The sequence below is a fragment of the Balearica regulorum genome, chromosome 1 (assembly GCF_011004875.1).
Source record: "Balearica regulorum gibbericeps isolate bBalReg1 chromosome 1, bBalReg1.pri, whole genome shotgun sequence".
Taxonomy (NCBI): domain Eukaryota; kingdom Metazoa; phylum Chordata; class Aves; order Gruiformes; family Gruidae; genus Balearica; species Balearica regulorum.
Window position 1 is genome coordinate 51,077,184 of NC_046184.1, and position 26,597 is coordinate 51,103,780.

General features: G+C 42.4%; 2 protein-coding genes across 6 annotated transcripts in view; one reads left to right on the top strand and one right to left on the bottom strand.

The window, feature by feature from the left end:
- The window catches only part of FGD6 (FYVE, RhoGEF and PH domain containing 6), a 75,268-nt gene extending 59,210 nt beyond the window's left edge, over positions 1–16,058 (bottom strand). The window contains exons 1-2 of the mRNA XM_075748811.1: positions 15,810–16,058; positions 3,907–6,325 (exon numbers count right to left, since the gene is read on the bottom strand). Coding sequence (XP_075604926.1) covers positions 3,907–6,325; positions 15,810–15,822 — 2,432 coding nt within the window. The 5' untranslated portion in view covers positions 15,823–16,058. The remainder of the gene's footprint in view (positions 1–3,906; positions 6,326–15,809) is intronic.
- A 98-nt stretch (positions 16,059–16,156) lies between these two features.
- VEZT (vezatin, adherens junctions transmembrane protein) overlaps positions 16,157–26,597 on the top strand; it is a 61,368-nt gene continuing 50,927 nt past the window's right edge. For all 5 annotated transcript variants that reach the window (XM_075748824.1, XM_075748832.1, XM_075748849.1 and 2 more), the window contains exon 1: positions 16,157–16,295. In XM_075748824.1, coding sequence (XP_075604939.1) covers positions 16,260–16,295 — 36 coding nt within the window. In that variant the 5' untranslated portion in view covers positions 16,157–16,259. The remainder of the gene's footprint in view (positions 16,296–26,597) is intronic.

Below are 26,597 nucleotides of genomic sequence, written 5' to 3' on the forward strand. Positions count from 1 at the left end.
AGTCCACACAATCCAGAACAGTTTAAGTTTCTGTTTTCTGCAGCATGACAGATGTTCCACGGCACGTTTCACTGTTGCTTTGCGTCTTTAGATTACTGGACAAACATTACTTTTGGTTTTAAGTAAGATTTTGCTGTCCTCAGAATAAAGGTTTGTCACTAAGAAGAGGACAACCAACGCATAAATATTGCTCTTTCATTAGGAGGTTTTTGTCGTGGTTTTACCCCAGCTGGCAGCTGAGCACCACGCAGCCGCTCGTTCACTCCCTCCCCATCGGGATGGAGGAGAGAATTGGAAGAGTTAAAGTGAGAAAACTCGCGGGTTGAGATAAAGACAGTGTAATAGGTAAAGCAAAAGCCGCGCGCACAAGCAAAGCAAAGCAAGGAATTCATTCACCACTTCCCATGGGCAGGCAGGTGTTCAGCCATCCCCAGGAAAGCAGGGCTCCATCACGCGTAATGGTTACTTGGCAAGACAAACGCCATTGCTCCGAACGCCGCCGTCCCCCCCGCCCCCTTCTCCCAAGTTCCTTATAAACTGAGCATGATGTCATATAGTATGGAATATCCCTTTGGTCAGTTTGGGTCACCTGTCCTGTCTGTGTCTCCTCCCAACTTCTTGTCCACCCCCAGCCATCCCGCTGGCAGGGCAGTGCAAGAAGCAGAAAAGGCCTTGGCCCCATGTAAAGACTGCTCAACAATAGGTCCATAGAACAAAAACATCTCTATATTATCAATGCTGTCTCCAGCACAAATCCGAAACATATCCCCACACTAGCTACTATGAAGAAAAAATCAATCCTCTCAGCTGAAACCAGGACAGTTTTAAAAAAAAAAAAGGTGTTACTTCAAAACAAAACCATTTCAACCACTGGCCTCTGACAACATTAAAATGAATTGTGGTGGTACCAGCAGCACTGACTTTACACCTCACTTTTCAGGCCTGAATCATTCATTTCTCAAAAAAATGGTTCTCTTCCTTTCAAAGCCAAGCCCATCTTCAGTAGTAGGGACAATGACACCAAGTAACTCAAAAATCAAGTGGTAAGTGACAACAGATGCCCCACCATTAATTACCCAGGCCCACCATTTGCATGTAAATCCCTGTGGGAAGGCCCAAGCAAACAAAATGTATCTGAATTTAATAAGATATATGAATTTAGGATAAGAGCGTCAGAAGCTATTACCATTCTCCATTAAAACATACTGGTTTCACCAGAGGGGATTGGGAGGAAATTTCTCAGTAACCACCAAAGCACTGAGTACATTATGAAAATTTTATTTCTTCCTCCAGAAAGAAATGTAACATGGGGTAAAGACATCACCAAACTCTTCTGGTAATGGTAAATCTGGCATTCAGACTTAATCCACTGCATATGTGCTATTATGACTAGAAACGTAGGCAATCGGTCCATGAATTTCTCAGAAGAACAATCTCATTTGTACTTTGGCTTTAATCATAATTTGCTTTGAGATCTCCATTAGCAGTGCATTACAGGAGTTTTATGTGCCACAATCTATGAAAAAGAGCTAAGTGCATGTTCTGACAGGCTGAGGAAAACATGAGCAGTAGTTATTTCAATAACATCAGCATTGTTTCTCTAACCAGTTTTATAATACCGCCTGGCCCAGGAAATGATAACAGGCTCTTAAAGAACTATGCAGAAAAGGTAACATGACATTGATAAAGAAGCTTCAAAGGATTTGAGATAACAGATAGAAAAACTGGAGCAGCTGCCTGCCTGGCTCCGCTTGGCAAGGACCCTTACACCTCCCAGACCAGAGCCAAAATGAATATCTGTACCTGCTCCTCCAGCAGAAGTGATCCAGGTCAGGAGATCGCTGCCCTGCTGTGTCTCCTTTGTTCCCTGAGATCTGCTGAAGTAGCTACATGCATTAATTGTTTCCTAAGATAGTTTCTGACTATGTAATTTAGTTTAAAATAAACATTTCATAGACTCACAGAATGGTTTGGGTTGGAAGAGACCTTAAAGGTCACCTAGTTCCAACCCCCCTGCCATAGGCACCGACACACCCCACTAGACCAGGCTGCCCAGAGCCCCATCCAGCTTGGCCTTGAACAATTACATAAAGGGGTCTGGTTATGGTTTTCTACATGTGCTTTTTAAAGAAAACACAACAGAAACTCAGTTATGTCAAGAACATCCAGCTCAGAGAGCAGCTACAGTTGCAGATGTGTCAGGGTGCAAGAGATCACTTAAACCCAGGTTTGCGTGGAGAGGGAATAATTATAAACCTCTCACGCTCGTTCAGATAGGAAAACTACAGAATTTCACTCAAGGAGCAACTGCAGTCTCATGCCTACCACACTTCATACAGCAAAACTGTCCTTTTCTTTTCCTAAAGCAAAGACATACATTCACCTGATCCAGAACCACAACACAAACCAAAATAGATTGCACGAACACATACAATATATCCTTATTTAAGTTTGGCCTCACCCTTCTTAGGTAAACCAAATCAAGGGAATACTAAGAGAGTGTGGTCAAAACCCCCAAAAGATACCCAAAGATTAGATTTAAACAAAAAGTATACGCTCAGTCAGGAACTTAAATTATGCCAAGACAAAACCAAGAAACACCCTACTTAAAAAAGAAGAACACTCAACGACCACATGAATAAATATACCAATACCAAGCCCATAACCAGAAATCCTACTTCCCATGATAAGGCTTCATGCTTTCCATCAAACAGTCCAATGTTGTGGATATAAATTCCATAAACAATTATTAATACAGGATGCCACTTAAAATATTTGTCATCTCCTATACAAGAGGATATGCTCCCCTAAAGAATAGCCATCTCTCTGATTCTTTGTAGCACATGTTTGCTCCACACACATCCAAAATTAAATGAATTAAAATAAGTTTGCGGGGGACTATGAAGTATACAGGCTGCATATTTCATTCAAATCCTTACTGGTGGTTTGAGATAAATCTTGAGGATCTATAAGACCAACTGATTAGCTGAAGTTAAGAAGTTAAATAATACCATACTGGGTCAAAACAATGCTTCACTTGTTACCTCACTCTGACGGACACAGTAAGCGATGCTATTTAGGGAGACCTTATGAGCCTGGCCACTCTGTGGTCCGTTTCTCTTCCCAGCATCCACAATCACAGTATTACAGATATTACCTGCTTATTCCATTTAGCATCTGTTTTGGGCATATCTGTGAATCAGTCCAATCTCTTTTTGTATCTGCTGATATTATCTGTCTCCACCACCTCCCAAGACAACGCAACACAGCAGCAACCCGCAGAGTCACCAAACTCTGTCTTTCAGTAATATTCTGTGCAAGTCATACTCAATTTGTGCACAAGTACTACCTTTATTGCATGTGCTAGCACAGGGAGATACAGAAAACTCACTATATTCAGGGAGAGGCAATAGCTTTTGTTATACCCAAAAAGATTTCAAGATCTGATGAAGAATTTGCATACTTAAAAGCTTGTCTGCTTTTCCCAGCTCTATCAGCTGATCTAAAAATATATTAATTCCCCCTACAAACCTAGCAACTACACACTCCATGGACGCTTATACGAGTTCATCCTGAGACTTTGGTAAGGTTCATTCCTCCTCATTTAAGTATTCTTGAATATGAACACATGACTGTATCTGATTTGCTTTAAATCTGGAAAAGCACATACTTTAGTTTCCCAAATTTTTACCATATATGAGGAATAACTAGCTTATTTTTCCTCTTGACTCTTTATCAAGTGTCAATAGTTTTCAAAACAGCAACAGCATATAAAGATACACAGCAACGACTGTCCTGCTGACATTTAACGAAAGCGGTAAAGCCTCCCAAGTCATCATCTAAGCATGTTTACAACCAACAGAGTTGCGATGGACCTGTTCAACTTCCCTTTTCTCTTTAATTTACCTGCCAAGTCTCAAACGGCTGTTTGTAGCTTCACAAGGCTCCTCAGCCTCATAGAGGCCAGGACTCTGGTCTTCCACGCTGCTGGAGTTCTGCCATTCAAAACAGAGATTTCTTCTAGCACCCATAGCAAAAGGCAAGTTCTCATACTCAGGTATTTCCTCATAGTGACGAACGTTCTCGTACTCTGGGGCATAAGTGCTGGTTACAGAATTCAAACACATTTGTGACAAATTGTCTCCCAAAAGTACATGCCCATCTAAAGATTCAAGCCTTTGGTTACTTCGCATCTCAGGTTGACTTCTGTTTCTCTGCCTCTTCTTCTGTAATGCTGGACTACTTATTTCTACAGAATGCACCTTGGCAGATTTAGCTTTCCTTTCACTGCCTACAGATGCTATATTCCGGTTGCTACCACTTCCATACCCATCCCCAGTGGAAAGGTTGGCAATAGCACTATCCATTGACTGGCTGCCTTTAGACAGAAATTTTTGGAAGTCACTTTTCATTAAGCAAACTGACAGTTTCATGTTGAGAAATTTTTTCAAGCTATTTTTCTTCTGATGATCTTTGCAAGGTTTGCCTGTCCTTTCCATGTCCACAGAAGAGAGAGATTTGGCCCTAGGCTTTGTCACAACAGTCAAGTGGTTGAAGCTGGTAGCAATGTTAGCAGGTTTTAATGATTCAGAGTTTCCTGAAAGCGGAAGAATAGGATGAGGTAACTTCCAGACAGGTTTCTCAGAAGAACGTTTTGGTATGTCACAGGATGACAGTGCGCCTTGCTCCTTGGCAGGTGGACGCGTGAAGTGAGATCCTTCCAGAACGCTGTTCAATTTGTCCTCATTGGAAGTGTAAGAACTTTTCTCCACAAGCTCTGCTGATGCAGCTTTTTTCAGCAGGCCAGCAGCTGGTAGACTGTGCCTCTGTGGTTTCTTAGGAACGATTCTTGGAGAACTTTCATCCTTTATTTTAACTTCTTTATCTTCCAATTTTTGTGGGGAAACACGGAGGCTATTGGAAGCTGATGAGTGCTGACTGCAAGTTAATTTGAGTTGCTTTGGCAAACTCATGGACAAAGTATCACATCTGACAAAGTTAGTCCTTTTGTCCACAGCATCTAGCATACTGGTATCATCTGTCATCTCATCCATGGAGTTAACTAAGTTATGATCCGCATCTAAAGAACATTCGACACTTTCCACCAAATCAAAAGTTTTGTGTGACAGTGAAGTTGACTCTTCTGTAGCAGGTTCGTTCACCTGATGTATTTTGTCTGTATTGCTTTGAATTATCTCACATTTTTCAGGATGAAGCACTTCTGTATTATTGTTATAACAAACACTTTGACCAAGGATATTAATTTTTGCTGGCTTTTTAAAGCTTTGTTCCACAAGTCCAAAGGAATCCTTCTCTGAATTAGATTGTTCCTTTGTTCCTTCTCCTGTGGTGTCTATGCCATCCTGACGGACTAGACATGCAGCACGTGGCTTTCTAGGCTTAGGGATAGGAAGCACTTTTGAGGTCAGGACTGAAGATATTTCAGAGGAAGCTTCATCAGCATCTGCTTTCATACGCATTTCACCTGAAAACGTACTATTGCTACTTAAATTTTCACTCTCTAGGATTTTCTGGTCCAATGGGCAAGAGCAACTGTGGTTATTTTCAGTCAAACTTGAACAAATTTCAGACATCTGAAACTCATCCACAGTGAGCTTACGGTCAGTATTTTGTTGCTTTCCTTTAGCTACCTCAGAAGATGAAGACTGTACAAGTTCCATAAACTCTATTTTAATGTCATTCTTGGAACTACTGCTGTCCCCTTTGCCAAGTTTGTCTGCATACCTGTGCCTCACAGGACTGCTGTTAGGAAACACACTATGAGTTAGAACGTCCTTAAGTTTCTCTTCCAAAATGCTGGCTTTCAAAACCACCTGATTTCTATTTGCCAGTTTTTCATTGTGACTATTCCCCAGAGCCAGTGCAGTTTTTTCACCGACTTTGATGTTCTCTAAGTTTTCAAAGCGCTCAAAAATGATCTCAGTTTTACAGGTGTTCTCCCCATTTCCAAGCTTATGAAAGCATTCAAATTTGCAAGATGACATTGGTAGAATATACGCTGTGTTATCAGTACTCCCTTCCGAGGCTTCATTTTTATAGTTCAAGTGGTCTAGCGTTTGAGAAGAATCTCCCCTGTGCTCCTCAAAGCTTTTTGTGCTTTTTTGTGTAGAGGATGGAGGTTTAACTTCGGGAATGGATGAGCTCTTGAAAACCTTTGGTTTTGGTGCAATTGCTGGCTTGGTTTTCCTTGCTGCTTGTATAACACCAGAAAGTACAACGTCTGGCTTCGGTGCAACAGGTGGAGGTGTCGCCTTGTGTCCTACCACAAATTTTGGTTTGGGGGCCACTGGTGGCTTCTTAATTTCTAGGAAGGATGGAAAACAAAGACTTTAGTCACCATCAGCCCGCAGAACAACTTCACCTGCATTATTATCAGAAGTTTTGTAACATTTAAATCATGTGATCTGATCTACAAGATCTCAATGTTTGTATGTATAAATTTTTCTCTTAAAAGCATGCCTTCCCTCCCTACCACTGCTTTTTTACTAGTTGCCCTTCTTTGTTTTAACAGATACAATCAAGGAGCGGGAGGAAAAGTCTTCAAGGGTAACTTGTTCATTAAATAAAAACTTTATGACATGTCTTTGCTCAGATGCTAAAGTACGATGCTAATAAAGACAGAGCATATTAGCCTGGTTTTGCAGTTTGAACTACTATAATACCATTTAAAACCAGTGCAAATATGCTAAGTGCCTGATGCATAATAAGCCATGAAGATAACAGAACAGCTAGGGTAACTACCAAGACAGTTCAGTGCCTGCCCCTACCACCTTTGGAAACATGTAACCTAAAATTCCCCTTTCCTTTCCTCCTCTTTTCAAAAAATATTGAGATGGCTTACTGTACCAGCTGTAAAACTGGTAGGTCACTACTATCAGTTCAGTGAAACGAGTCTGTGGTGTGAAGTTAATGTAGTGATTTGTAGCAAGTCAGTACTTTCCTACTGTAAAAGTAAAATACTATTTCTGTGCATCTTACAAAATTACTCTTCCCAACATGTTACCGTCTGACCTAGAAACAGTCACCACTGGTATGACTTATGACCCACTTGACAGCACAAGATGACGAACCCTGGGAATAGTGGACAGCAGGAAAAAGAGCACACAAGGAACTTGGAGATTATGGAGTTTTGATTGTGGTGGTGTTTGTCGGTGGTTTGGGGTTTGTTTGTTTGGTGGTTTGTTTTTTTCTTAAGGTATGCCTGAAACATTTTAACATTGAAGGAGATCATTTATGATGAATTTATGTCCATAGGCTGGAATAATTTCATATTTCTAAGTGCTTTGAATGATTTTTTGACATATGAAAACTGACTTATAAAGTAAGCAAGTTTCTCATTCTGTTTTTTTAAATATTACCTCTGTATTTATCAATTTGTTTTGAATAATATTTTGGTATACTTTCAGGAAGTCATACACATTAAATAAAACTCAAAACAACATGCTAATGAATGTTTCACATGCAAAGAGATTGGGTAACCCATTGATTTATTATTCCCTTTGAACTGTGGGTTTGTTGTTTGGTTGGGTTTTATCACCATTATTATTATAGATATGCAATTATATCCTGATATCTAGCCTAGAAATACGAGAATAAAGTTTCAGGCTTGCAAGTTTTTCTGTTTAGGATTTTGTTTGTTAGAAAGAAATCTAAAAAAAAAAAAAAAGGCAGATGTCCTCAGTTGCAAACATTTCCCAAACACTAAGCCACTGCTCTAAGCAGACAGCCAGAAACAATGTCTCTACTACAGAAACAGGAAAATCATGTTTTTCCAGGACATGAATCACTAGATGTATCCACACCGACTCCACTTACACTTAGGCTATCTGCCCTTGCTGCAATTACACTAGCAAAGAGGTAAACCTGATGGTAGAAACAATTTTTGAGACATTTTGCAAGAGGAAACACAGAATTTCTTTCCAAAGGTACAGCTCCCTATGGCCACTGACACTAGCCAAGAGTGACCCAGCTACCAGCTACTGCAAAGGATGCACCTTCTGCTTCCTGTCCAAAGACAGAGGCTTCCCACACAGGGAAAGTCAATAGTTTGCCAGGAAAAAAAATAATTAACCCTTTGGATGGGCAACCACTCATCCTGAAGAGCAAAAGAGTTGTACACTCACTCAGAGACAAGGCAACCACCTATTCAGTCGGAGAATGAAGTGATGGCAATAAAGGACCCTGTTTTCTACAGTAAAAAATTGAGGAAGGGATGCCCAGTTCATCACAGAACATAAAGCAGAAGTAGACCTGGGCCATGTTCAGTAATGTTTATTAAGTTATTAAAGCTCCCTGAAAAGAGGGGAGAGACAGTCTGCTTGGGAATCCTTCCTGATGCGCAAATGAGAGAAACAGATTGCAGAAGGTACAGGAGATTAAACACTGGCTAGGTAAGCGATATCCTGTGGATTATCTGGCCCACTCTGCAAACTGAAGTCCATAAACCTTGGAAGTTTCTCTCTCTAGTGGGACTGCCTAACGTTTTGGATAGCAATCAAACTAGATTATTCAGCAGGACTTTCAACTAGTATCCATTAGGGAGGACATTCAGAAGGTATGATACCATTACCTGAACATAAGATTCAAAACTAAAACATGAAAATGTAAAGGGATGCAAAGAAAACCAAAACAGTTGTTTACATGTCAACAGTGAAACTTGGATAATGAACAGAGCGAGAAAAATTCACTTCTGATAATAAGTGCGATTCACTACTATTTCTGAAACCTACTAGAATTTTTCAAATGACTTCAACATTAAAAACCATCAGGACAGACAGAAGAGATAGGCAAGCTGTGTGGTATAACAAAGACTCTACTATCTGCTTTAAAGTGATTGCTCATTTCATCTAGAGTAGATATGGGTCAATGTATTAACAGGCACATTACTGTCTTGGTATCAATACCGATCTGCAGTCAACCAGTCAATCAGAAAGGAATGTGATAAAAAGCCCTTTCAAACATAAATATGACATGAGAGGACAGACTCCAGGAAGGGAACGCGTACCAGTAATTTTCCTCAACAACATATCTTTAATTTTCTGAAGAATACAACTTCTTAGAAAAAAAATCACAGCAACTAGGCAAGGGTAAAAGTATATTAGATTTCAATTAGAAATCAAGAATTAAAGTTCAGTTGATTATAAACTAATCTAATTGTGTGTGGATAAAAACTAGTTCTACATAACACAGTGCTTTAAAAGGGACAATTTCCCATCCTGAATAGAAAGAAACCTAAGTAGGAGGCAACTGTTATATATAAAGGTGTAAGGAATGACTGGAAGTCATATGAGAATGACTTTTTGTTAAATGACAAGCACAAGCAAGCCTCTTTGGTGAAAAACAATAAATTATACAACAAATGCATGGAGTGCTGAGTTGTTTGGACAACGAGCTTTTTCCTGGTGCTGTTCACCTAAGAAGAGAGATGGTTGGTTATGCTTCGGAGAGTAAAACCTGAAGGGAATTTGGAAATCATTTCAGATAGTTATTTTATGAGAGCTCCATGCAGACCTGCAGCTAAGCGGTAAATAATCCTCCAAATTACAAGGAGATAAATATAAAAACATGAAGGGAGCCGAAAATATTTCTGTACACAGCACCTGCCAGACTGTTAGTGACATGCTATGTCACTTTCAGGCATTTTTAGATGAAAACTTGGGACAAATGCAAGAAATAACTAAAGTATCCAAGGTCTAAAAATCATGCCTCGAATCCCAAGAAAGCTCATCCTGCTTAATTTAACCACAAATTTAAGAAGTGAGATGGTAATAGTATATTTAATTATGCATATGTGAAAGATTTTTGATAACAGATGGCTCTTTAATCAGGGGAAAAAACCAGGCATGATGCCATAGCTGACCACTGAAGTTTGACAAGTTCAAACTAGAAACAAAGCTTTAAAACTATCGTCAAACCCCAAGGATAATTAACTACAGGAACATCATGCCTAGGGTTGTGGTGGACCCACCAGCACTTACAGTCAACCTAAACTGACTTTCTGATACGTGCAGATATTTCAGAGGAAATTTTGGACTGGACATTGGATTCTCTGGCTTGTCTTACTCAGGAGATTTGAATAGAGAATCACAATGATTCCCCCCACTCTAATCTTACCCCATTTCTCAGAGAAGACCCCCGCATCCAGACTAGCATTATGTGTTACCAGTAATAAACTCAAATGTAAGAGCAGAAACACAAAGTTTGATTTGCATAAACAGATTGAATGATTCGGAGCCAGAGAAGCAGCCAGAGATATCCTCTGACTAGGCAAAGGAAGAAATCCATAAATAAAGTGACTAACAAAGCTGCCATCACCAACAGGAAATCTGCTGCTCATCTAGGAACAGCCAACACTGTGTGCAGTGCTGACGAAAAAAAAAAAGATGCTTAAAAATACCAACGCAGTCAACACCCTTAAAAAAAGTGGTTTTAAAAAGGTATTATTTTTCTAACAATAAACAGCCATTAGCACCAGGTCAATGCATAAGCTCTTTGTCCGACTTGGGTCACAGCACAGAGAACAGACATTTGTCCCTCTGGTGAATTATCTCCTCCAGTGTGCTGAGGAAAAGGAACACCCATTCTCATCCTGCTGAGCTTCTCTGCGACCGACACTCGTTATTGCTCAACTAGCACTCCTGTCCTACCTTCAAGTTCTTTTAGAGGACAATGAGAACACCCTGGAGCAACTTCTACTCTCTCTGTTTTGGCCTTAAAGTGTCCATTTCTGTTCTTCTGATGATAGGATTTGGCAACTGAGAACCTCACTTAAAAATACTTGTGTGTCTTCTCCTATGCAATATCATGAACGAGCAGGAAAACTAGTAAGACAGTGCAGTCTTAAGCACTGTTATTACATAGCTTTAAATCTTCTCCTCAAATTTTTACCTCGTTATCTTGCTTGCCCAGCACAGGAATCAGGAGAAAAGAAGATATATGAAGTTGAACTGAGGCAAAGAATCAAACAGCACTACTTCTTCTGCAATAAGCCCTACTATTGCTAAAGGAACATTTTCCCAGGTTATGTTTACGCCCATACTTTTGAGATTACGTTAACAGCTTCTACACCTGGGAACAGCAAAAGAGCAAGAACAAGTTATGTTCACCTGCATCTCAAAGAAACAGGGACAAATGGTTCTGGATTCTGTTGTGCAAACATAACTTGATATTCCTTTCCTTGCAACGCTCAACACGACGAGAGGCCTCTCTCCCAGTATTTGGGTCCCCTGGGGGACTGTCTCTAGCCACCCAGAGGTATCCCCGTAGCAGAATCCTGCAACCCTCCCTAAAGCCACATCCTTTTTGAACCACAAAACAGTAGGAAAACAGTAATCAATCAAGTATGACATAAGATTTTGACAGCAGCTGGACCTTAATTTAAGGTACGAGTACACAATCAAGTTACTACAAGGTAAGCCAAGTTGTGAATTTAACAAACCTGCTACTCTATAGAAGCTGGCCATATGTATACTCTTATCTTACTGCACAGTATATGACATAGTTTATTCCTTTTCACCTATGAGATCAAATCTATTTCACATACTACTTCATATATCTATTTCACATGTACTAGGAAAAGCGCTTGAAACAGTTACTGCTTAGCAGCTGGCCTACTGTAAATGTACATATTAGCTTTCTCATGGTACCTTGTTTACATAGGCATACTGTATTCTCAGAGTTAGGAAATCACATCTGTGGGCTACATATGAAAATAATATGATATCTACCAAGGGATCAATGTGCTGTTCTGTCTTATGTGAAGGAGGAGCAAACTCCAACCGCCCATTTACTATTCCTGGGACTATTTTGGCATAAAATACTACAACTCTCAGACACAAACCAAGAAAGCCAATCCATCTTTTAAAAAGCATGTAGGGAGAGAAATAATTATTGCTGTATGTTTGGGGTACATTCAGATATTATTGCAATGGCAGCTAATACACTGCACAGAGAAACAAAGTATTTTAAAACTCCCGTTCTCCAGCAACTTAAGTTTTAATGACTCGCAACGGGCTTTTTCAGTTCAATTCCTTTGCTTTCAGTTACAGAAAGTAACTTTCATTCAGTAAACACCTCAACAAAGTATTCTGAGATCATTAATTTATTTCCTGTGAATGTGTATTTATTTTCTCATTATGCAGAGGCTCTGATTTTCTCAGGTGCCACAATGCTCAAAAGAAAACAAAAAAAGGAATGAGTCATGACATCCCGGAAGATAACACACATAGTTTTTAAAATACAGGGGAAAACGATGGTTTCCAAGCCATTACAGTTTTAGAAAACATCCCAAATAAACTGCAAAAGGAAAACATTAATTTCAAAATCTCAGGTTGTTCAATGACTTGTTGAAATAAAACAGGAAAATTGGGGATAACTTTAGAGTAAGGACAAGAGATGAATAAACAACCTTTTAAGATTACATGCGGAGATAAAGCTGAGTAACTCTAACAAGACTTGACATATTAGAGGGTTAAAGGGACATTAAACCCTGTAGGCCTCATTTTTTCAATCCTTGAAAGCAATGAATTTTGATTGGAAAAGTCATGTTGATTTTGTTTATTCTGTTCCTGTTTTCTTTTTCCCCCCTTTGAATTACATTTTTGACATTAAAATACACTACATATTTCTCATTGCTGTTGTCAAATCAGACTTAAAATCTGAGCTGTACATTCTGCCCACATTAAATAAGCTGTATAGATTCACATATAAGGACTGTTTCTTCAACAAGAAATAATAAATGTCAAACTCCTAACTCTGAGCTTTTGTTTTTCCCTTTTAAAGGCAAAGCACATACTTGAAGACAGCACAATAGTTCCAGGCAGAAAATGAGTAAATGTGCATTATTCATCAGCATCGTATATAAAGAATATGCAGTACGTGAGAAAGCAATGAGAGGAAAATAGCTATAAATGAAGGTAGAAACCAACATACAGGTTGATCACTATAGTAAGATAATTTTTAAATTATCTAGACGTATTTTTAAAAAGTGCTATAGTTCCTTAGTTCTAACAAGTCTAGATTTACATATACATTTTTATACATGTAAGCAACACCTATGGCAGAACTCCTTCACCTATCACTGAATTATGTCCAGCTCTGTAAGGAGATGTAACTGAAACAATTTTGTAGAGGAACTAGAACAGATATATAGCAACAAACTGAATACGCACTGCATTATTTAGAAAGGCAGAAGGCAAGCCGGAGTGAAGGCTGGGTTATCAATGTCAGATCTTTTACAACTTCTGTCCGTGGACAGAAGCTGTGTTCAGTATTTCTCTCCGTAGCATAGTCCCCTCAAGTAGCACAGTATCGCTTACGGAGAATCCTGCATATCAAGCTGAAGTTCTAGCTACAAATTCTACTTTAAAATGTTAAATCAATACTGATTAGGTTGCACCAGGTTGCTTTGTTCTAAAGGTACATTAAAGGAACACACAAGAGAGACACTCAAGCCCTTCAAGTTAAACCGAAGAAAGAGAAGAAGGATTTCTAGGCATTTCAAGTTCCATCTGAAGCCACACATGATGATAACACTAACTGAAATGCTGTCTAACCAATCAGTTGTCAGAAAGCGAGCTTACATAGCACAAACCAGAGTAATAACTGAATTCACAATCTGAATTTCAATGAGGAAATAGATCCTATAGATCACAGGACTAATATTAAAATATAGGAGTTGGTAAGTTTTTACTTGAGCAATAGCTTTATAAAGCATGCCTAGATATTTCAGGAGCTAAATCCTGCAGCAGTGCAGACATACAGACATTTAACCTTTGGAACCATCCTCTGGCAGTCCTCAGTCTCTTCATACCCTGCCTATGAGCTCCTTAACCGAGACGTCAAAAGCTGTCATGTCGCTGTCAGCAGAATCATAAATCCTTGATCCTGTCTCAGCTATTTCCCTTTTCTTTTTTTTATCCTCAAATAATCCATCGCACACAAAATACTCTTCTTCCCCTCTTCAACAGCCTTCACATACTCCTCAGCTTCCTTCTTCCTGCCGACCAGGACTCTCTCTAAGCCTTCCCCTTCAAATCCCTGGCTAAAATTCACATTTTCCATTAAACTGTCCCACTTTCTTCTAACTGATATTCCTTAGCATCCCTTTCTCTTTTGCCTTCTAAGTGACTTTGCTCACCAGAACCCCTTCCTCCTCACCTTCCCCACGAACACCATCACAACATCAACTAAAACAACATCACACAACATCAGCTCTAGAAGTCCTGAAATCACTGTTTAGCACTGAAAATCTACTCAACTTTCTGAAACTTAGTACCACATCAAAATTTATTTTAACAGCCCAGCTCTAAGGTCTTGAGCACCCCCTAATACATATCTTTTACCTGAAAAGCTGTTTAACTTTTAAAAGCTACAAGTGTCACTACTAAACAACGTGAATATACAATGCAGCTGTTAAATAGAGATAATATGCTGCTTTATTACATGTTTTCCAAGATCTAAACAAAATCTGTTCTGTCATATATATTAAAAATGGGAATATATTAAATGAAGAGAGCCCAGATAATTTAATTAACGCTAGACTTGATAACAATTTGACATCTTTGAGAGGAAAACACTGAGAATTAGGCTGAAGGTTTTGCTTGGTATCTGTGTAGAACACCTCCCATTCTAATCCTTACAGGAAGCACTTCACTGCTTCAGATTTACACTGTAATTAGTCGTGTTTCCACCCAATGCATCATAACCTACACATGACATCTTTTAAACGCATAAACGACTCCTATTCTCATCTTCAAGCAAGACTAAGAGAGGAATCCACTAATCTAACGGACGGGTGAACGAAAGTACTAACAGCACACCATCGTGCAGCCAAACAAAAAATAAGAGCAACTCCCTTAAACACGGGGAGCTCTTGTTTTAAACCAAGAATTTGCCTTGCAGCTCTTCTACCCATAAAATTGGCAGCGGTAAAGAAAAAGGGGAGGAAAGGTGAGGAAAGTACTGAAGTAGGTCTGTTCAAAGCAGCAGCTGGATAGGCCGGAACTGAACCCTTTCCAGTATCCCTGCCTCTGCGTGAGGGCTCCAGCCCGTGCGAGCTCGATCAAGGCAGGTATAGCCTTGAAGCAAAGCCGGAGCCTCGCCGCTGACAAACTTTCGCAGCTCCGCGAAAGTCAGACGGAGCGATAACCCAAACCCCGGTGTTGGTTTTCCCGCTAGAAAACCCGGCCCCCGGCGGAGGCTCTTGGCAAGTTTCACCCGCCGCCAGCTCAGCCCCACGCGGAGTGACCCGCTCCGCCGCCGGGCACAAAGTCTCCCCGCCGGACAGGGGAGAGCGGCCAGAGAGCCAGGCTCAGCTCCGCGCAGCGCCGGCCGCTGGGGCAGGGACGTGCCCGTATAGCCCCGAGGCGGGGAGGGGGAGCGGGGCGCCCGCAGCGGACCTCGGGGAAGGGCTGCCCCCCAGGACAGTGCCCCCTCCACTCGCTCCCTGAGGCAGGCGCGCCCAGCCCGCCTCCCTGCGCTCCTCCTGGGGTGAGGAGGGGAACGCAGCGCCCGGCCCCGCCGCGACGGTGGGGGAGAGCCGGGCGCAATCGCCCGGCGCCGCCGGGACAAGGAGCGCGGCGGCGGCGGCTCCCGTCCCGCGCCGGCACCACGGGGCAGCCGCGGCGTCCCTCCCTCATCCTCCCCCCACCCCGCGGCACTGGACCACGCCGGCCGCCACGGGGTGAGGCGAGGCTCTCTGGCCGCGGGAGCACGCCGACTGCCCGCCTGCCGCCGGCCGGGTGGGCGGAAGGGAACCGCCGCTCCCCAAACTTTCCCCGGACACTCACCGGCGGAGCTCATGGTGCTCCCTACGCGCCGCGCCGTTCTCCCCCTCGTCCCTTACGCCACGGCCCCTCTTAGGGCCGAGGAGAAGGAGCCCATTGTTCCCCCGCGCCGCCACCCAGCAGCAGCAGCAGCAGCACCCCCCGTCCGCCGCCGCATAACGCCCCGCGGCTGGCAGCAGAGTGAGCGCCGGCAGCGCTCCCCAACAGCGCCGCCGCCCAGCGGCGCCCCCTGCCGGGCCCGCGCGCCGGCCTGGCCCCGCCTCCCCCCGCCCACGAATCAGCACCTCCCACAGGACGCCCGGAAGCGGGCCCTCGTCCTGCCTTCTGGGGGCTGTAGTTCTCCCCGGTGCGGTGCGAGGCAGGGCCGGGCCGGGCGGGGAGGGGAGGGGCCGCCGGCGGCGCGGCGGACTCCGTTTCCCAGAGTGCCCGCAGGGGGTGGCATGGCGGAGAAGGATGACACCGGAGTTTGACGAAGAAGTGGTGTTTGAGGTGGGCGCGGGGGCGACCCGGGGCGGGTTGGGCCCGTGTCTCTCCGCCCCTCGTCGGGGCGTTGCGCCGCTGCCCCCGGGGACGGCGTGCGCCGGGCGGCCCGAGGTGACCGTTGGGCGTGAGGCGGGCGCAGGGCCCGGCCGGGGGCACCGCCTGCTACGAGCAACCTGCGGCGGGCGGGGGAGCGGAGGAGGGCGGGAGCCGGCAAGACCGGCAGGTCGGGGCGGTGCTCGCCGGGACCGGCGGGACGGCGTGGGATGTCCCGAGCTGCAGAGCAGCCTGGGGACCAGAGCCGCGCCGCGCCCTTTTGCGGAAGGCCGAGAGCGGGACCGCTGGCGGGAGAGGGAGCCGGGCCGGGGATGGCTCAGCCGGGGGAAGGGGCGATCCTTTGTGCGGCGGCCCGCCTAGTCTGTGCGGGTCGGCGGCTGCCGGGCTGCTTGTCCCCGGGTTTCGGCCTGCCGACGTTGCGATCTCGGTGAAAAGGAAGCGCGGCGGAGCGGGAGGCCCGTGTCGGCGGGTGTTCCCTCAGAGCCGCCTGCGCCGGCCTTTGAGAACCGTTAGGGGCTGAGGGCGGGTAAACGGCCGGCCGGGGAGCGCAGAAGGGACGGTGCGTGTGCGAGGCTTCACACCGCTCTGCTAGCTAATAAATCCTGCTTCTAAATCAGTGTAATTCACGCAAAGGGTACATTTCAGCACACTATGTGTGTAGTAAGTACTAAAATTACCTTATTTTTCTAGTGTTTGAATTATTTGCAGGATTTGCATAAAACCTTTACAGTTGTATTACCTGTCGTCTTAGATAATGGGGCTACAATATCATGCCGGCCTTATATAAAACAACGGTTAAATAGATCTGCTCTTGCAGTTCAGTGCCAAAACCAGACTGGTTTGCAGCAGCTGAATTTAATTGCATCTTCATGGAGGGTACACCTGATTTTGTAGGTGTACAGAGAAAGTGATTATAGAGAAAGACTGTCTTTAAAATGATTAATTATTATAATAGTAATAATGCTTCTGGTTTTACCAGGACGCAAAAAGCTCCTTGCATAAGGCATACTTTTTTTCTCAGCTGTGTAAGTACTACCTGTTCATGGCTTTAGTCTGTACCACAAAGTTTTGCGTTTATGCACAAGCAACTTAGAATCCTAACAATAAAATCTGTTCTTTATATTGCTGCTATGTTAAATCACTTCCTTTAATGACATAAATCCGTGGCAAGAATTTATTTTGTGAGTGGAAACGCAGAGGGCAGGCATGACTTCTTCAGTAAAAGTGATACTTGTTTTACAGTTCTAGACTTCTTCAATTCATACAGCAGTTACTGTTTTGATTGAAGAAGTTCTGCTGCATAGGGAGTAAAAGATTTTCCTGCATGTGCATATGCACTTCACTGTTTTCTTTGCGTTTTGGGAATGGGTTTCCGTCACTAGTAAAGGCTCTTTGATACATTACTCTATCCAGTATGTGTGTATATATATCTAGTATGTGTGTATATACACACATACAGGTATACTGAGTGACATAGGAATGTATCTTTCGTGTATTAGAGCATCAGATAAGCAATAGTAGGAAAAATAGATAATTTTTTTTGGTTAGTTGATTGGTTGGGGTGCAAATCTGGGTGAGATACCCACTGATAATGACAGGTACCTTGAAATACCCGCAAAAATTATCTTCAGAAGTGCTCAGCAGGGTTCATACTATTGTAAAATGAAGGCTCCACAGAGAATTATAGGCATACTCCGCACAGATGAGCCAGAAATGGGAATTAGCAAGGAGCCGAAAAGTATTTGGGTAGTTCATGCTACAATATATTTATTTTTTAATTACCGTTTTAATTTTTTTCTCAGGCCCCAAACTCTCCCCCTTAATTATTTGTGGTTTCTGGTAAGCAACTACATTTTTTCTGCACCTCAGTAGGTCATTTCCCATGTTGTTCTTCAGCAGCCACTGTTGCAAGGAGGTCTTCAGCGTTTAGACCAGCTTGCTGTGAGCAGCTGTTTTTTTCTGTACTTTTGGAGCTCTTACGAACAAGATATCAGTCAGTATTATAAGCAGTACTGGTGTGCTAACAAATTCATAATCAGGAAAGACATGGTTCTTCATGTTTTTCATACCCAACAGAATGGGTAGGAGTGGAAAGAAAAGCACATGGGGTATACTTCACCTGCTCCACATCACAGTTATGCCCAGTGTTATTTTCTGCGTGTTTTTCAGGTCATAGCTCTGTCCAGCAGGCCCTGAATACGTTAATGACAGCTGTCTGCATTACAAATTTTGCAGCATCAAACAGATAACGGCCCGCTGATAGATATTTATGAACTTCCAAGGACCGATCATTTTTCTCACCATCAAAGTATCTTTTACATTAATGAATCTCTGAAGGAAGGGAAGCACAAACATGGCATCACTGCCCTGGGAAAGCAGTGTTTTCCATTCAGTTCAAGAGCCATTGCAGATCATTGTAACTGAACAATAATGAATGATGGGCAGTTTACTCTACCCATAAGTGCTGCCATACTCTATCCAGTTTATAAATGAATTCTTACATCAGCGAGCCATTTTCATTCACCAGCTGCATAGTCCTCAGCACTTCAGTTCTTGCATTTGTTATAACCAGTTGCTCTTGTAATTAAAATGCTACAAATATTGAGGGAGAAGTAACAGGACCCAAGAAACGCAGAGGTGCCCCTAGTATCCTTGGCCAGCAGTGTGTCAAATGAAAAATTGTTGCAGTGTAGAGCAGATTGTACTAAAAAATGGAGGAACTATGAATCACATTCTTTAATAATGTCTGTCTGAATTTATTAAGGGAGATCATGAGATAGGAAATTTGATCTTAAGTTACTTGAGTTTTTACAAAATAAGCTAGAAGACAGAATTCTATAGTTACAGTGTAGTGTGCACTGCAGCTACCGTGTACCCCAGAGTCCTCTGGAAAATTGCAGTGTTTTGTGTATTTTGATATGAGACTGGAATTGTGTTAAGTTTTTTTGTTGTTGTTTGGACATTGACATCTCCTCATTTTCTTTTTCGTCTTTTAATGTATAAATTAAAGAAATTCGTTGTTCAAACTGGCTAAATTTCTGCATCATTATTCCAGTGGGAAGACTGTGTCAGAACTTCATTGCTTTGATAGTTAATAAGTGCCATCTAATTTCTGACTTGAAATTTATTGATGGCCACTTCATCCCTACTTGCACTTCTAATATTGTCTGTTAGCATATATAGTTCTTATATTTCTCTAGAATTTACCTCTCCCCATAGAAAGCAATATTATCCTGGCTAAGGATTTTGCTAAACTGAATAATCCAATATATTTTAGCTTCCTGTCACAAAACAGGTTTTCAGGTGTTCTTCATTTTTTGTTTGGTTTTTTGGTTTGTTTGCTTAGGTTTTTGGGGTTTTTTACATCTACTTCAATTTGAGTTCGTCTTTCTTACTGGGATCTTGTACAACTATTCTCACTTGCTTCGACTGGGAATACTTTGTTTCTTACACCCTAGGCCTACAAATAACTTTTTCAAGTCTTCGTACTGAGCCCCCTTCTCTGGAGATATTCAAAACCCGCCTGGTTGCCAACCTGTGCAACGTGCTCTAGGTGATCCTGCTGTAGCAGGGGGGTTGAACTAGATGATCTCTAGAGGTCCCTTCCAACACCTGTGAATCTGTGATGTGATAGGGTAACCACTCATGTCTGTCCTTATTTTTATCAACAGCTTCCACGTTATTGGAGAGTTTGTTTTTATTAGTCCCTCTGTGGAGGGTCTTGCTGTTGTCTACTGTTAAATTGCATGCCATTGTCAGTACCCACTTAAGGTCATCATCCAGTTCTTTTTGTATGATGTTTCAATCTTTTTCTGCATATATGATGTTACTTGGTATTATTGGGAAATTGCATGAGCGTGCTTTTTTAATATAAGGTTAACTAAGGAAAATTCATAAGCTTTGACCAAAGACTCATTCTTTAGGAGCTCCATTAGTAACCACTTTCTGATCTGATAGCTTTCCATAACCCACTTTTGTCTCTGCCATCTACATATTTGGTTCCTTTCCCGTCTTTTTCATCTTGACTGATATGGCACAGTATCAAAAGTCCATACTCCATATGGCACAGTATAAAAAGTCCATATAAACTTCCTGCATTTCCTTTATCTAGAAAAATTAGCTGTCTTGTCAAAGAAAGATGTCGAGTGAGTTTGGCACAATCTGCCTCTGGTGAACCCATGTGATATCTTCTTTGTTGATCATGTGTTTTCTTCTTTGGCTTTGAATTTTGCAAGCAAGAATAATTATTCTCAGTAGCATGCTGGCTTTTGATCATATTGATAGGCCTGACATATTCCTGATTGCTTTTTTCTCCTTGTAAATATAGGCGCTATGTTTTGCCTTTTTCCACTTTTGAATTTATAGATTTATTAAAAATCCCTTCTGCTGGATCTTTGATCTCCTGTGCCCATTCTTTCAGAACACTGGGGTGAAGGTGATCCAAACACTGCTCTTTGAGTGCATTTTTGACTCCTGATTTCTGCTTCCAGCTAAGTCATTTGTCCTATATTTTAATGAGCTTGTGCAAGTCTGGCTTTTTACATTTGAATAGATATTAAAGCTGTTGTCATGGTTTAACCCGGCAGGCAGCTAAAACAACTACACAGCTATTCACTCACTCCCCCCCTCCCAGTGAGATGGGGGAGAGAATTGAAAATGGAAAAAAAATAAAACTCGTTGGTTGAGATAAAGACAGTTTAATAGGATAGAAAAAGAATAGTATGATGAGGATAATAATAATAAAAGAAGAATATACAAAACAAGTGATGAACAGCACAATTACGCACCACCCAAAGTTGATGCTCAGCAAGACCCCAAGCTGCCCTGTCTCCCGGCCCACCCCCCCAGTTATATACAGAGCATTACATCATATGATATGGAATATCCCTTTGGCGAGTGTGGGTCAGCTGTCCTGGCTGTGTCCCCTCCCAGCTTCTTGGGCGCCCCCCACCTTCTTCTTGGCAGGCCAGTATGAGAAGCTGAAAAGCACTTGACTGCTTGGCAACAACTAAAAATTTCAGTGTGTTAGCAACATTATTCTCATCCTAAATCCAAAACACAGCACTATACACAGCTGCTAGGAAGAAAATTAACTCTATCCCTTCAGAAACCAGGACAGCTGTGCTCACAAAATCAAAGAAAGGTTGAGGTTGGAAGGGACCTCTGGAGCTCATCAGGTCCAATGCCCCTGCTGTAGCAGGGCCACCTGGGCCGATTGCCCAGGACCATGACCAGATGGCTTTTGAGTATCTCCAAAAATGGAGACTCCACAACCTCTCTGGGCAACCTGTGCCAGTGTTCGGTCACCCTCACAGTGGAAAAGTGTTTCCTGATGTTCAGAGGGAACCTTGTGTGTTTCAATTTGTGCCCATGGCCTCTGGTCCTGTCACCGGGCACCAGTGAAAAGAGCCTGGCTCTGTCCTCTTTGCACCCTCCCTTTGGGTATTTGTATACATTGAGGAGATCCCCCTGAGCCTTCTCTTCTCCAGGCTGAACAGTCCCAGCTCTCTCAGCCTTTCCTCATGTGTAAAATGCTCCTTCCTTCAGGTTCACCCATTGCTGGAACCTAATCCCAGAAAGTCTTCCAGACTCTGTCAGCTATATGGCTCTGGTGGAAGGATTGGAGCTGACTTTTTGTTGTTTTCCATTTTAATGCTGTGTTTGCAGAAGAAAGTTAATCCATGCAAGATTTTTCACCAGATTGCACAAAAAAATGAGATTTTGACACCCACAGTGTCAAACTGTCACCACCGTAGATTTTTAAGGACTTTTTCATACACAGTGTTTGAAATATAAATATTTGCATGTAGAATTCTGTAAAATATAGTACTGAATTAATTTAATTGCCATAAACATCTTTTTTTTTAATTTTAATTAGTAAAGAAAGCTTTCCTCACTTGAGACATTGTTTTAATTGACTCATGAGTTTTGTGCCATTCCTACAACCAGTTCTGTCCATATTATTTACATAATGTTGCAATTCACTAACTATTTCAGTACTAATGAGTTAAAGAATAGCCTCAGTAAAGGCTGGCTGAGCATCATGATGGTGGTGTCACTGTTGAATCTGATCTTTTATTCTTAGATCTAGAGGATCTGATCACCAATATGACTCCAGGCTTTTAAATGTGGGGTTTATTGTTTGTCCCATTAGCAATCCCAGACTGAAAAATACAACATAAATTGTATATGTGATCTTTCCCGACTTCAAATTTTATTTTGTGCAAATGGGAGAATAATACCAAATTAACAAAATGAGACTTTCTTTGGCTAACCTATCTGCATCGAATCTCAGAATCCATACTAATCTGTATTTAAAAAGAAAACAAGATAGGGATGAATGCAGAGTGTCAAAAATCTCATGTCCAAATGCAAAAGTTTATATCAATGTAAAATACTGAACACAGCTCTGCTGAACCTAGAATTGTAACCCACAAACTCAGAACAAAGATTTTGAACGTATATCAGGTGCTCTCATTTCTCAGCCAGCCCTTGCTCAAGCATTCATCTTCCCATCACTGGGGGAAAATATGCACAGAAATGGAATTACCCTTTCCAGAGTTTGGAGGCTCATGGTCTGCGTTCTTTGTCTTCTTGCTTGTAGTAGATGAAGCTAGTGTGAAAAATGAGTCCTGAAAACAGTCAGGTGCTTTAGAAACAGCATGCCATCCTGAGAGAAGGGAAGCATCAGGGCTCAGCAGAGCTGGCAACTACGTGGCACTGTGTCTTGCTGGTGCGGGGGGGAGGTAGGAATGGTGGAGTCCATGTAGGAGGGACGTGGGACAAAAGTGCTTGGGAAATATTGGGCAACATCATAATGCGTTCAAATGTCAGGTTCAGAAAGACAACTCTCACTGCTTATTTAGGCAACAAGCCAAGATGCTGCTTGGTGCTGAGAGACATGGAGGATGCTTACTTATAATGTTCTGATACACAGCTTTCTGTAAGGCTCAAGAGAGATTCCAGCAAGAGGCACCACCGTTTCCCAGCATAATACATCTATATTCAGAACAGCTAAATCCCAGCATAGTACAGCTATATACAGAACAGCCTTTAGCTGATGTGTTCTCTGCATCCCCTCAGTAGAAAACATGTCTAAAATATGGTATTTCTTTGCTTAGAATACTGATGCATCACTAAATGGAGATGTTCAAATCCTCATCTGAACCTTTTTAAACCAGATATAGCTTTTATCAAAACACCTAGTGATGTTTGTTTTCACAAATGCTTTCTCCACACAAATTGAGCCGTTCTAAAATTATTTTGTTTAAAAAATGAAACAAAAACAAATGAAAACTCCAGGAAACCTAACCTCAGAAACTTTTTGTTGTGATGAACATTTTAAGTCACATTAATTCAAAGACCTGAAAACCTTAGGACTTCCAAAGTAATGTGATTTTTGTCAAGCATCAGGCTTATAAATGTTGTATTCTAAAAAAAAAAAGTCTCAAACATTATAAATTAGGAAGAAGAAGCAGCTGAAAAAGAACATTCACACAACTTCAATGGTAGTGTCAGTAATGCTCCCTCAACAGGATTTTTCTCACTGAATATTGGGTGGCCTAAAGATGTAGTACTCTCATTTTATACACATGCATGAAATAAAGCCAGTTTTAAATACACAGTTCTGTCAAAACCACAGTTCACTTGTCATTCTGATGAGCTGGTTCTGAGACTGCGCATCATCTGCCTGAAGTGTGGGCTGTTGCCAGAAGAGGTGTTCAGGCTTCACTCCTCTTTTCTGGTTTATTCCTATCCTCTTCCTTATGCTGGCACCTGGATTTGTGGGTGATGCTGTAAGCTGACTCAGGAGACTGATTAGACTATAAACTAACCTGGCTAAGAAAGGGAAAAAAAGATGGATTTTGCTATTTTTTACAATCAGATCCTTGTTCCATCTCACCGTTTGGCTGTATAAATATTACCATTAGTGTTCTGAAATGGTACTACAGCTTTCATCTATACCCACTGGTAATGACAGATCAAATTGACCATGTAAATGCAGCCTGGGGAGATACCTCTGCTGCAAATTGCAGTGTACTGTAGAGGCACCTGGACTAGTGACGAATGGACTATTTCAGATGTTTTGCTTCTCAGCAGTCTGCTAAGAGGAAGGGGAGGACAGGCTGTGCTCCTTCTCATCGCATGACTGAGAGGCAGGTGATACCAGAGAGAAAAAAAAGAAACTGCAAGCTTAAAACTGTGTAAGGAACAGTCTGGCTGTTGCAGAGGCCAAGTAAACTCATCAGGTGTTTTTGAATAACACTAATGTCGTATCTGAACGGATAAAGTATTATATGGGCCGTATGATGTGTGAACCCATATTGCCTTTATTATTTTTAATAGAAAATTTGAAGACAAAAGTACATGATGATCCATAGTAAATATTGAGGTCTATTGGTCCAAAAATTTTTTAATCCTCCTCTATATTAATTACTCTGGGGTCATGTTTACAGGAGGGTTAATACTGCAGTACTGCTCTCACGACTTGAAGTCATGAATCAACTTCCTTGAGACACTTGAATAAAAAAAAATAACTCTTCTAGTCTTCATAATGTGACTGTCTCTGTTTCTTGGATGCTTTTCACTTGAGTAAAGATGTTTGCCTGCACTGTGTTGTCATTAGGAGTCAGAATTAACGTGATTTATAATGGATGAACAAGTTAGAATCATAGAATGGTTTGGGTTGGAAGGGACCTCAAAGATCATCTAGTTCCAACCCCCCTGCCATGGGCAGGGACATCCTCCACTAGACCAGGTTGCCCAAAGCTCCACCCAGCCTGGCCTTAAACACTTCCAGGGATGGGGCCTCCACAACTTCTATGGGCAACCTGTTCCAGTGTCTCACTACCCTCACAGCGAAGAATTTCTTTCTAACATCTAATCTAAATTGACCTTCCTTCAGCTTAAAACTATTACCCCTTGTGCTGTCACTACCCTCCCTGATAAACAGTCCCTCACCATCTTTCCTGTAGGCCCCTTTAGGTACTGGAAGGCTGCAGTCAGATCTCCCCAGAGCCACCTTTTCACCAGGCTGAACAATCCCAATGCTCTCAGCCTGTCGTCACAGGAGAGATCCTCCAGCCCTTTGAACATCTTCGTGGCCCTCCTCTGGACTCGCTCAACAAGTCCATGGATGCAGTACTCCAGGTGGGGTCTCATGAGAGCAGAGTAGAGGGGCAGGATCACCTCCCTCGACCTGCTGGTCACGCTGATTTTGATGCAGCTCAGGATACAGTTGGCTTTCCGGGCTGCAAGCGCACACTGCGAGCTCATGCTGAGCTTTTCATCAATCAACACCCCCAAGTCCTTCTCCTCAGGGCTGCTCTCAATCCGTTCTCTGCCTAGCTTGTAGTTGTGCTTGGGATTGCGCCATCCCATGTGGAGGACCTTTCACTTGGCCTTGTTGAACTTCATGTGGTTTGCATGGGCCCATCTCTCAAGCCTGTCAAGGTCCCGCTGGATGGCATTCCTTCCCTCTAGTGTGTTGACTGCTCCACACAGCTCGGTGTCGTTGGCAAACTTGCTGAGGGTGCACTCGATCTCATTGTCCATGTTGCCAACAAAGATGTTAAACAGTGCGAGTCCCAATACCTACCCCTGAGGAACGGCACTTGTCACTGTTCTGCGCTTGGACATTGAGCTGTTGACCACAAATCTCTGAGTGCAACCATCCAGCCAGTTCCTTATCCACTGAGTGGCCCATCTGTCAAATCCATGTCTCTCCGATTTAAAGACAAGGATGTCATGCGGGACAGTGTCAAATGCTTTGCACAAGTCCAGGTAGATGACATCAATCACTCTTCCCTTGTCCACCAATGCTGTAACCCCATCGTAGAAGGCCACCAAATTTGTTAGGCATGATTTGCCCTTAGTGAAGCCATGTTGGCTGTCACCAGTCACCTCCTTACATTCCATGTGCCTGAGCATAGTTTCCAGGAGGATCTGCTCCATGATCTTACCAGGCACAGAGGTGAGACTTACTGGTCTGTAGTTCCCCAGGAAGTTAATTCTTTGGAGCTGGTGTTTTAAAGAGGTTTCCAAAGTGTTTCAGAAATACTCCACTAGTTTACCAGTCAGATGCATTACTTTCATTAATTTAGTTTTGAATGTAATTGAAGGGTAAAATCCATGAGTTGTTAGTAACTAGTATAAACCAAACTGTTTTTCCTGTATCAACCTAGTCTAATGACCTGCATGATCAGTGACTTCCCACCCGAAGCTCCAGGTACAGAACCTGGCTGGCCTGGTACC